The sequence below is a fragment of the Sorex araneus genome, chromosome 3 (genome assembly GCF_027595985.1).
Source record: "Sorex araneus isolate mSorAra2 chromosome 3, mSorAra2.pri, whole genome shotgun sequence".
Taxonomy (NCBI): Eukaryota; Metazoa; Chordata; class Mammalia; order Eulipotyphla; family Soricidae; genus Sorex; species Sorex araneus.
This window is the reverse complement of record NC_073304.1, coordinates 139536572-139548802: the sequence shown is the minus strand read 5'-3', so window position 1 is coordinate 139548802 and position 12231 is coordinate 139536572. Positions and strand designations below refer to the sequence as shown.

At 41.1% G+C, this 12231-nt stretch overlaps 1 protein-coding gene across 1 annotated transcript in view; it reads left to right on the top strand.

The window, feature by feature from the left end:
• DZANK1 (double zinc ribbon and ankyrin repeat domains 1) overlaps nt 1–12231 on the top strand; it is a 109661-nt gene that overhangs the window by 7024 nt on the left and 90406 nt on the right. The window contains 1 exon segment of the mRNA XM_004614405.2: nt 2499–2652. Within this exon segment, the coding sequence (XP_004614462.2) occupies nt 2499–2652 (154 nt within the window).

Sequence of the window (12231 nt, the reverse complement as noted above, 5' to 3'; positions counted from 1 at the left end):
TATGAGCACAGTAAGAGATTCATTGAAGCTTGTAGGGAGAGTCTTGCCACAGACTCAGACTATAGCAGTCAGGCCAGATTAATCATTTACAGCGGTAGGGGTCGGGCGTTTGCCTTGCATGCCCTGACCTGATTTCGATTCCTCCGCCCTTCTTGGAGAGTCTGGCAAGCTACCGAGAGTATCTCGTCTGCACTGCAGAGCCTGGCAAGCTACTCGTGGCGTATTCAATATGCCAAAAACAGTAACAAGTCTCACAATGGAGATGTTACTGGTACCCGCTCGAGCAAATCGATGAGCAACGGGATGACAGTGACAGCAGGGTCCAAATCTAGTCATTACTTTTTGGATAATGACACCATTTGTCCATGACTAAGCTCTTATAGTTAAACATTAATGCACTTTGGCCAGGCCCATCTCGATGCCAGGGTAACGCATAACTCACCGCTTGCCCTGGGTCCATCCTATCCCTTGTTGGAACCCTACTTTTGGGGCTGCAAGGAATTAAGGGCAGCTGAGGCTTAGGTCGAGAGAACAGATGCCCAAGAGGAAAATATGTAGAGTCAAATGACTCCCAGGTTATAATAGCATTCATTGGCTACAGTCTTCCTGTGCCCATACAAAAGGACATTGCTCTGAATAAGCTAAGCAAAGGAGTCTAGAAGAAGTGAACAATATTTACAAGTCAACAGAACACAAAAAAAGAAGTTACAAATAAACACAGAGGAATGGGAGCACTGTGATGGGAACAACGCAATAAACCTAAACTACCTGAGGCTTTGTTATCCTATACTTCACCTCTTTGGTTAAGCTGATTCCAAGGTACTTGATTTTCTGAGGTACTATTGTGAATCAGATTTTTTTAATGTCTCTTTCTTCTCTTTCATTATTTGTATATAAGAAAGCCATGGACTTTTGGGTGTTGATTTTGTAGCCTTTGCTATATTTGCCTATTGTTACTAGGAGCTTTTCTGTAGTCTTTAGGGTTTTCTTTTCTTTCTTTTTTTTTTTTTTTGCTTTTTGGGTCACACCCTGCGATGCACAGGGATTACTCCTGGCTCGTGCACTCAGGAATTACTCCTGGTGGTGCTTGGGGGACCATATGGGATGCTGGGAATCGAACCCGGGTCGGCTGCGTGCAAGGCAAAGGCCCTACCCGCTGTGCTATATCTCCAACCCTGAATCTTTAGGGTTTTCTTAGTATCATATCATCTGCAAATAGTGATAACTTGACCTCTTCCTTTTCTATCTGTATCACTGTATCACTGTTATCCCATTGTTTGTTGATTTACTCAAGTGGACACCAGTAACATCTCTGTTACATTCAGCCCTGAGATTTTAGCAGCCTCTCCTTACTTGTCTTTCCCAACGATTGGAGGCTCTTCCAGGGTCAAGAGAAAGAGACTTATTGTTACTGTTTTTGGCATATCGAATACACCATGGGTAGCTTGCCAGGCTCTCCGAGAGGTATGTGTATGTCCTTTACTGTATTTGGGATATGAATATGCCATGGGGAGCTTGCAAGGCTCCCGTGCCTGCAATAGACTCTTGGTAGCTTGTCAGGTTCTCCAAGAAGGAGAACAAGGCTATTAGATATTTCTATCTGTATGCCCTTGGTATCTTTTTCTTGTCTAACTGCTATGGTCAGGACTTACAGTACTATATTGAATAGGAGTGGCAAAAGCGGGCAACCTTGTCTTGTGCCTGATCTTAGAGGAAAGGCTTTTAGTTTTTCCCCATTGAGAATGATACTTGCTGTGGGCTTGTGTTAGATGGCTTTGATTATATTAAGGAAAGTTCCTTCCATGCCTGTTTTGCGAGAGTTTTCATCACAAATGGGTGCTGGATCTTCAACAAGCTTATTTTTAAGTGATTGGAAGACTTGGGCCACTGCTCAGGTTATTCAGAGGATACCTCTGATTCTATACCCAGGACTCACTCCTCATCATCTGTGGGGCACCATAAGTGGTGCTGGGAATCAAATCAGGGTTTTCACTTGCAAGGCAACTGTCTTCACTCCTGTTCTATCTTTCTGGCCTTTAACAAGTTTCTTAGCCTCTTTGGGCTTTAGTTTCCCCACCTTTAAAGTGAACATAAGTAGGACCTATCTCAGGGTTGTAGTGATGAAATTATCTATTTTGTTTAAAGCACAGTGCCTGGCATGGAGAACTAAATTGTTATCACTGCTTATAAATATATAATATACATTTCAGTGTATATATATATATATAGAAGCACATATGTGCCTGTACATAGGTTAGAAATATTTTTGTTCAGTACCGACTGGAGAGACAGAAATCAATCTTTTCCTGCATGCCGTTGATGCTGCCTCTATCCCTCGCCTTGATCACTTGGTTCCTGAGCACCACAGGCTTCTTAGTGAAGCTCAGGTTCTGCTGGTTGTGACCCAAAACAAAATCATTAAATAACTGAGCTGTAGGCATTATTTGGGGACTTGCTACCTTGCTATTAACTGCAATTTTGCTCTTTTGTTTTTCCAGACACCCCCGATGTCAATATATACTATACCCTGGATGGCAGCAAGCCTGAATTTCTAAAGAAAATTGGTTATGGTGAAAATAGTACATTTAAGTATACGAAACCTATTACTCTACCGGATGGAAAAATACAAGTTAGAGCTATTGCAGTCTCTAAGTGAGTTAAGAGCATTTTAATTAATTTATAATGTAATTACATTGTTTTAGTGTGATTTGATTCTATGAAGTCAGTGCTAGTATGTGACTAAAGAGAAATATTTATTTCAACAGACATATGTGACTTTTTGCTTATTTGTTTTGGGGCCATAGCTGGCTATACTCAGGACTTACTCCTGGATCTGGACTCAGGGATCACCCTTGATGGGGCTTGTGGGACCAAACACAGTGCCAGGGATTGAACCCGGGACGGCTGTGTATAAGACGAGAGCCCTACCCACTGTACTATTTATCTGGCCCTCGTATATGACTTTCGTGTTTTATTGAGGTATAGTACCAAGTCATCAGATTACAACTCAATAAAGTGCTACTATGTATATCTTATTTTATTATTTCTAATAGTTCAGAAATTTAGCTTAAAAGCTGATGATATCACCCCCTGCCCCACCACCACTAAAGTACCCTCAACCCTCAACCACTGAGCCTATGTATCTTTCAGTCCTGTCTTTTCCTCCCTGGTAATGCTGTGTGTGTTAATATAGTTTTAAGTTTGAATTCCCAATGGGATTATACAATGGAAGAACATTTGTCAGATTTAGGACCTATAAAGAGATTTATCTGGCTCTTAAAAAAAAAAAACAGTTTTAGTAAGAGGTTCTTTCATTTTCCAGGGCACAGACTACCTGCTCTTGATTCAGAATTTTATTTACATTGATTTCATTGGCCTTCAAAAAAACTTTCATTTCCTTTAATTGGATATTGACTACTTTTTGATTCTTTTTTATTTCTGTTCCAAATAAATTTTTCACATTTTTAAATATAAAAGTACAACTTCATTTTATTATTTGGAGAAAAAAGAGATTTTTGCAAGAGGAGTATTTTGCATGGCAAGATGGATTTGGTCACTTTGTTTGCAACACTTTTTAAGCTGGTACTTGTCAGGTCCCTGTACTTTTAAAAAACGACTCCAGGCTCCCCCTACTGGCTGAACTACTTCATCATGGCCTTTTGAGCACTGTAGCATTGTTGTCCTGTTGTTCATTGATTTGCTTGAGCAGGCACCAGTAACATCTCCATTGTGAGACTTGTTACTGTTTTTTGGCATATCGAATATGCCATGGATAGCTTGCCAGGCTCTGTCGTGTGGGCGGGATACTCTTGGTAGCTTGCCGAGCTCTCCGAGAGAGACGGTGGAATCGAACTTGCTGTGTGCAAGGCAAACGCCCTACCGCTGTGCTAGCAAATTGTTACGAATTCTAAAACTAACATTTGAAAATTATGAAACTGAATAAAATAAAAATAAGACAAAGCGACACACTCAAACAAATTATTATGGCTTACTAAAGATTGGAATTTTTATCTTTTTTCTTACTCGATGAACTACTTTTGTCAAACAAATCATCTTAATTATCATTAAAAATTAATAGGACTGGAGAGATGGTACAAAGGGTTTACCTTGCATGCTGCCGACCCTTTTTAGATTCCGTGATACCTTGAGCCAATCAAGAGTAATTCTTGAGTGTAGAGCCAGGAGTAACTCCTGAGCTCCCTGGGTGTGGCCCCCAAACAAACAAATAAACATAATTAACAAGCTGGGCTGGAGAGAGGTTAGAGCTCACAGGGTGTTGTCTTGCATATGGCTGACCCAGATTCAGACAAACAAAAATAATTTTTAAAGCTAATCTTATGCTATAAAGAGGTCTTTGATAAGCTTCACTCAGTAGAAATATGCAGTAATAATTAAGGACTAGCTGTGTAGTTCAAGGAATTAATAAAGATTTCAAGAGAGTAGAAAAAATAAGGTAATTCTTGTGTCTCTCCCATTTTCCCACTAAACGTCTGGTGAAAATGCCAATTTAGTGTTTCAGGTTTGCTTAGCTTAGGGAAGGTATTTATGCACTATCTTTATTTGCATTTTTCGAGACAAAAAATGAGTGCTTGTGTACATTTTCAATAGAATAACTTTGTGGGGGATGAGGGGAGTTTGGAGTCTTACCCTCCTGTGCTCAGAGCTTACTCCTAGCTCTGCACTCAGGAATTACTCCTGGTGGACCATATGAGATGCTGGGGATGAAACCCAGGTCAGCCACATGTAAGGCAAGAGCCTTACCCCTGTATTATTGCTTCTGCCCACAGTGAAATAACTATGTGGAAATCTGTATTACTTTAAGTCTTTTTTTTTTTTTAGAGTAAAAGTACTTAATTTCTTTAAAACTTCAAAGGACTTGAGACTGTTAACAGTTAAAGTCAATGACACCTTTAGAGGAAAAATAGTGAGTTTTGAAGTTTTGAATAATAAGGAAAATGTTTATGATATGACAGGTGAAAGTAATTAATATCTAATTTTATATCAAATCATTTTAACACTCTTTAGAAATATACTGAAATGAAACTAGAGAACCATGGCCAGAGGTGGCAAAGCAGGGCTGTGTGCCAGGCATCAGCTATGCACAAGATGCTTTCAATACCAGAACATCAGTATCATCCTCCTATCCAGGCCAGGCCCCCAGGGCCACTGAGGATGTCTGTTTGATAGAGATCAGTTGAGGACAGGCTCAGTTTCTTTCTGTTTCGTATAAGTTTGCCAAAGGTACTGATGTCTAGCTGTTCCCTGCTGTAAGCTTTCGATATGGTTTACTTCTGAAGAATTAGGTCTAAGGGAATTGAAAACAAAAGTGTACTGAAGGCATGCCAGAATCAGTCTTTCCTCCACTGTCCAACCAATTAATTTTTTTATCTGATAGTTTTTGTTGCTTCCAAATTTGCAAGGAGCATTGCTTTTATAACAAATAACAATAGTATTCATAATCATCACATAACAGTGCTCTCCACTTTGGGGTTCTTTTGGGGGTGCATACCTGGTGGTGCTCAGGGGCCACTTTCAGTTCAGTGCTCCGGGGTCACTCTCGGCTGTGTACCATGTGGAGCAGGGGATTGAACTCAGGCCTTCTGTATGCAAAGTATGGCCTAGTAAGCTCTCTCTTTAGCCCTCAACTTTGGTTTGAATCAGCTAATATAACAAACTCGTCTCAACTTGAGTGTCTTTTTGTTCTGTTTTTGTTTGTTTCGGGCCACACCCAGTGATGCTCAGGTGTCACTCCTGGCTCTACACTCAGGAATCACTTCTGATGGTATTCAGGAGACCATCTGAGATGCCAGGGATTGAACCAAGTTGTCTGCATGAAAGGCAAATGCCCCATCTTTTCTGCTGTTGCTCTGGCCCTCAACTTCATTGTCTTAAGGGATAGGTTATTTTACTTGCTCATTACTCTCTGGGCCAGCATCTTGGGGTGCATTCACAGGGGCAGTTCTGGTTTTGTCTGAGGCACTGATGTGGCTGCAGTCATTTGTTAGCTGTTAGTTGGATCATAGAAAACCTAACTCATTTCTGGTGGCTGGAGGGGGCTATTGACTGAACCATAGGTCTTCAGAAGTGACTGAGTTTTCTCACATGGTGTCTCATTTCCAAAAGTAGCAAAAGAGTAGGAGAGACCTAACACTCAGTTAGTTTTCTCATCTCTGTCTGTGTCATGTTTGTTAACATTTCATTGAGCAAGACAAGTCACATGCTTATACCCATAGTCCATGTGAGAGAGTGTTCTCCGAGGGCACGGGCTCAAGAGTGGATACAGGGAGGTCTGCTGCATGGAGAACCATATTTGCAGCAGTCTCCACAGATGCACATGCCCATCTCCCTGGGAACTTAGCAGAATCTATAGTGTCCCTGCCAAGCCACACCACAGACCAACTCAATAGCTGTCTCTTGGGGTGGTGAGGCATCTGTGATTTTTAGGTTTCCGGATGATTCCAGTGTGCAGCCAATGGTGACAGGTGATACCAGAGAATGGGGGAAACATTTCAGGTCAGACAACTTTAACCAACTAAACTCTTGGGAAACATGTTATTGGTATAATATCCCAGGACAAAAGGAAAGGAACAAGAGAGCTATTATATATTTGCTTTTATGTGCCCATATGCATGTCCAAACATTCTACAGTAGAGAATAATTTGGAATGCTGGTGAGAAAAAGGGGGACAGGAACTTAGGAACATATTACCTAGGGCTTGTCAAGATTTTGGAGGTGCTCAGGAAGCCTGTGAGCTACTCCAGGTGGCTCTGGTATGATGCTGGGGGTTGTATCAGTTGGTGTAGCAGTGCTAGTGGTCACCAGGGTCATAACCAGCAATGCTTGGGGACCATGAGGTACCATGGGGGCTCAAGCTTGGGATCTCCATAGACTGGAATGTGTTTCATCTCTTTGAGCCATTATCTCCAGGCTTACCGCATGTCAAATGTTGATGGTTTGGTTCCCAGTTTCTTAAGTTATGGAATGTAGGAGGTCTGAAAACTCTTTAAAAGTTTGTTTTAAAATAAATTTCTTGATTTATTATCATAAATTTTTATTTGGGTACCTCTTTATTAATCTGTAGGCTGGGGTCATTAAAATTTTCTTAGGAGAAAAGGATCTCAAACATAAAAGTTTAAGAAGCTTCTTTTTTAAAAAAAAAATTATTTTTTTAGTGAATCACTGTGAGGTACAGTTACAGACTTACAAACTTTCGTGCTTACGTTTCAGTCATACAATAATTGAGTACCCATCCCTCCACCAGTGCCCACTCACCACCAGTGTTCCCCAGTTTCCCTCCCACAACCACCCCATCGCACCCCCTCCCCACCCCCCACCTCTGTGGCAGGCATATTCCCTTTTACTCTCTCTCTTCTTTTGGGTGTTGTGGTTTGCAATACAGGTGTTAAGTGGTTATCATGCTCGGTCTATAGTCAACTTTCAGCGCACATTTCCTCTCCCTAGCAGGCCCTCCAAGCACCCTTTACTTGGTGGCCACTTCTCTACCTGAAAAGCTCCATTTTAGCCTAAAGTCTATACACTTTCCAGTCTTCCTGGCTTCTTTATTTACTATTATTTTTATTTTTAGTTTGGGGACAAACCCAGCTTGCTCCTAGCTCTGTGCCAAGGGGCCACTCCTGGCAGAGTGCATTGCAAGCACCTTAAGCCCTGGACTATTTTATGGGCTCCCAATTGGCTTCTTTAAAAGTATCTTTTGTGATAAGGAACTTCATCTCTCATGTGTCATCGTTTTGTGGTATTTTGTCAATAAACTTCCAAAGAGTCTTGTCTTTCTCTTCTTTGTCAGTGACTTTAGTTTATGATCCAGATAAATCAAGGTGGTTGAGATAAAGCCTGCTTTGAACTGAAAATAGAGCTCCGGATAATCAAAGTTGCCTAACATAATAATTTCCTTCCATAGATGCAGGAGGGACTCCCTTTCTTTGTAGTAATGGTTGATGAAATTAAATGTTTTTTCACAAATTAGCAGGGCATTTCATGGACATCATTCTGTAGCTCCTTAGAATATAAATGTGCTCTTTAAAAATTTTGTTTGAAGGGGGCTGGAGCGATAGCACAGCGGGGAGGGCGTTTGCCTTGCATGCAGCCGACCTGGGTTCGATTCCCAGCATCCCATATGGTCCCCTGAGCACCGCCAGGGGTGATTCTGAGTGCCGAGCCAGGAGTAACCCCTGTGCATTGCCAGGTGTGACTTAAAAAGCAAAAAAAAAATTTTTTTTTGTTTGAAAAAGTAATGTAACAGACGTCAGGGCTTCAATTATCTCAGTGATATGAGTGAGGGGTAGAGCCATTAAACACGGATTCAGCAGAACTGAAAACATGAAATCTAAGCGGCAACCACTGGAACTTTGTAATGTGCCTGTCAAGTTGACAGGTGGGGATGGAGTGGGGCTTCAATGAGGAGGGAACCTGGGAACACTGGTGGAGGAAAGTTAATGTTGGTGGAGAGATTGGTGTTGAAGTATTGCATGCCTAAAATGCAACTATCAGTAAGTTTGTAAACCATGGATCTTTAATAAAAACTTTTAAAAAATTTTGTTTGTATGGAGAAAAGATGTAGATGGCACTTCCATAGGCAGCAAGAAAGGCAAAGGTCACTGCTGTGAGGTGGAGCCTGGCGGTCTGGGGAGATGGTCCAGCTCATTGGCCAGGCCTCAGTACTGACCGTTGCTCACTCTCTGTGTGACCTTTATTAATGTATATGACCTTCTGAGTCTCCATTTCATTTTTTGTTTAGTGGGATTAATCAACATATTTGGCAGCCCCTGTGAAGGTTAGAGGTAATCCATTTAATATTCTCTTGGCACTTCATATTCAGTAGCTGTTATGCTCATTTTTATTAAAATTCTTAGCCAAAGACTGCAAGTTGCTGCATGTGACTTAACTCAAAGGCTTGACTCCTATTTGAAAAGTTTATACTTGGGTGCACAGAAGCAGTTTCTCCTCAATCCCTTCATGTTTCTCAGACAGAGGTTTTCACTTGGCAGAATTTGGCCTTCCAGCAACATTTAGTAATGTCTGGATTTTTTTTTTTTTAATTTCTACAACTGGGAATGGGGATGTGCCAGTGGCATGTGGAGGGTAGAGGCCCAGAATGTGGCCAAACTTTTTACAAAGCTCAGTATAACCTCCTGCATCAAAGGATTACCTAGCTGAAAATTTCAGTAGTTTTTAATAGATTGAGAAAATAGAACTAAGTTATAGAATTCAAACAGTTTGAGTTTTGTAATTCCCCTATAATCACATAAGTAATTCTGGAGTTTTATTTTATTTTATTTTGGATTTTGTGTCAGACCTGGCTGTGCTCAAGGCTTACTCCTGGTGGGACTTGGAGCACTATGTGTCATGCTAGAGATCAAATTCAGGTTGCAAAGCAAGTGCTTTGCCTGCTTCACTCTCTCTGACTGTTCTGGGATTTTATCTAAAGGATGGCAATCTTTGTGGGTATAGAAATACATATAATTAAAAAATGTCAGGTATACCTTACATGGGCATTCCTAAGGATACCTAGGTGAGGTGTTTGATTCTAACCCTAGCAAATGTTTGTGTGTTCAAATGAAATTTGGGTGTGAGTGGGACTTCTGGCTCCCGCTCCAAACATAATTCTTTTTTGGGAATCTTCATGCTTAGCAGGCAGTTTCATAGCTGGTGTCTGGTCTCTTCTCAGGAGAGAAACAGTGTGTGGGCGAAATCCCTGGCTGATAGAGAGGAAGGAGCCTACTGTTACAGGGAGATGTTACGGTTACAGTCTTGTTTTGAACCAGACTTCTAAGCAGTTTGATGGTGGGACTGTAAGATCACACTCAAGGAGTCAAAGATGATTATCCAGGCTTGAAATCATCCCTGCATGGGGAGGGGGTGATGTCCGTGAAGTGTGCTAACAAGGAGGACAGATCTGGGGCTGGAGGTGAAGTGCATGACTTAAGTTAGTAGTTCATCTTTAAAGAGATCTCCACTTTTGGATCCAGGTTTATGCATCTGTCACTTAGGGCTTGTTATGAAAAACAAAACAAAACATTGCTTCTGTAAGGGTGAGCCTCCCTAAGTCACTCCTGCCAGTAAATATGTGAGGATTCACTGATCAATCATGGAAAGCCAAGCTTATTTTTAATTTTTTCTTGTTCGATTTTTGTTTTTTGTTGGCCACATATGCTCTGCCCTCAGAGTACTTTCCTGGGGTTCTTGGAGGACCGTATGAGTACCAGAGATTGAACCCATGCAAGACCTCACCTGCTATCGTTTTGGCCCCAAGCTTATTTTTTCTTAAATGTAGCTTATTTCTACTGGAAAGTAGTCGCTGTTTTGATGGGGAAAAGAGTTGGGAGAGATTGGGTCATAATTGGCAGTGCTTGGGGCTTACTCTTAGCTTGGTGCTCAGGGATCATTCCTGGTGGTGCTTTGGGGACCATGTGTAGTTCCTGCTTTATTGGAAGTTCCAACTGATGTTGGCTGCATGTAAGATGAGCACCTTACCTCCTACATTCTCTCTCTTGTCCAGATGAATTAATATTTGTGAAAATTTTCTCTTATAAAAATGTTGCTGTCACCCATCTCTCCACAGCTTTGCAATGCTCTATCTCACAGTGATTCAATAAAATTAAAAAGTGATATACAAATTGGAATGCCCCGCCACAGAGGCGGGGTGGGGTGGGGGGGATGGAATTGAGGGGGTAGGAGGGATACTGGGTTCATTGGTGGTGGAGAATGGACACTGGTGGAAGGATGGGCTCTCAAACATTGCATGAGGGAAAAACAAGCACGAAAATGTGTGAATCTGTAACTGTACCCTCACTGTGACTCACTAATTAAAAAATAAATAAATTTAAAAAATAAATAAATTATATAACCATAAAAAAGTGATATAAAAATAAATAATAAATCTACTTATTTAAAGAAAAAATAAAGTAAATCTGCTTATTTAAGATAAAAATATAGCTATAAACATTAGCTTTTGTTTTCTTTGGGGCCACTCCAGCAATGTTCATCAATTATTTCTTGCTCTGTACTTAGGAATTACTCCTGGTGGTGCCTGGGAGACCATATGGGATGCTGGGATTGAACTCAGGTTCTCCATGTGCAAGGCAAGCACCCTACCCACTGTATTATCTCTCCAACCCCTGTAATTGAAAACTTCTAAATAGTTTAATGTTAAACATTTCTCAGGGACTGGAGAGACATTACAGTGGGTAATGTGCTTGCCTTGCACATGGAGGACCCAGATTTGATCTCGGTACCACTTATGGTTTCCTGAGCCCTGCCAGGAGTGACTCCTGAGCATAGAACCAATAGTAAGCCTTGAGCACCTCTGTGTGTCCCCCCAGCCCCCAAATTCTTAGCTCTTTTTGATCTTTTATTATTAATATTAATACATTTATTAATATTGAATCAGAGACTTAAGGCTTTGGGGGACATTTATGTATGTAAGAATAGGTGGGAGGACATTGTTGTGCCAAGGGCCATTTGGGTATTTATCACATCCTATGTGGGTTATACAGTGCAAGCTGGGCCACAGTCAGACAAAGAGAAGTGTATATATCTGTCTTGTTTTGTACCAGGGAAAGATCACATGATTTCAGAGACTACATATGACCTGCAAACTGGACATTCACCACTCCTGACTTAAAGGTTCAACAATTTTAAGAAATGAAAAGCAAGTCAAGAGCTGGAGAGACAGTACAGTGGGTCGGGCATTCTTCTTGCACGTGTGTGATCTGAGTTTGATCCCCGGCACTACATACGGTTCCTGGAGCCCCACACAAGAGTGATCCCTGAGTGCAGAGCCAGGAGTAAGTCCTGAGTACTGCTGGGTGTCACCAAAAAACACTGTATTACTGTATCACTGTCATCCCGTTGTTCATCAATTTGATCAAGCGGGCACCAATAACGTCTCCATTGTGAGACTTCTTGTTACTGTTTTTGGCATATCAAATACACCACGGGGAGCTTGCCAGGCTCTGCTGTGCGGGCGAGATACTCTCGGTAGCTTGCTGGGCTCTCCGAGAGGGATGGAGACTGTATATGGCCTGCAAACTGGACAAAAACAAAAAAATTAAAAAACAAACAACAACAAAAAGAAAAACCCCAAGTATGTAAAAGACCTAAGAAATTGAAAAAGAAAATGCTAGTGAAATACATAAAATGTGTCAAAATCATTATGGAAATTGATAAGAGCAAAGACTTAGTTTTTTTATTTTTTTTATTTTTTATTTTTTA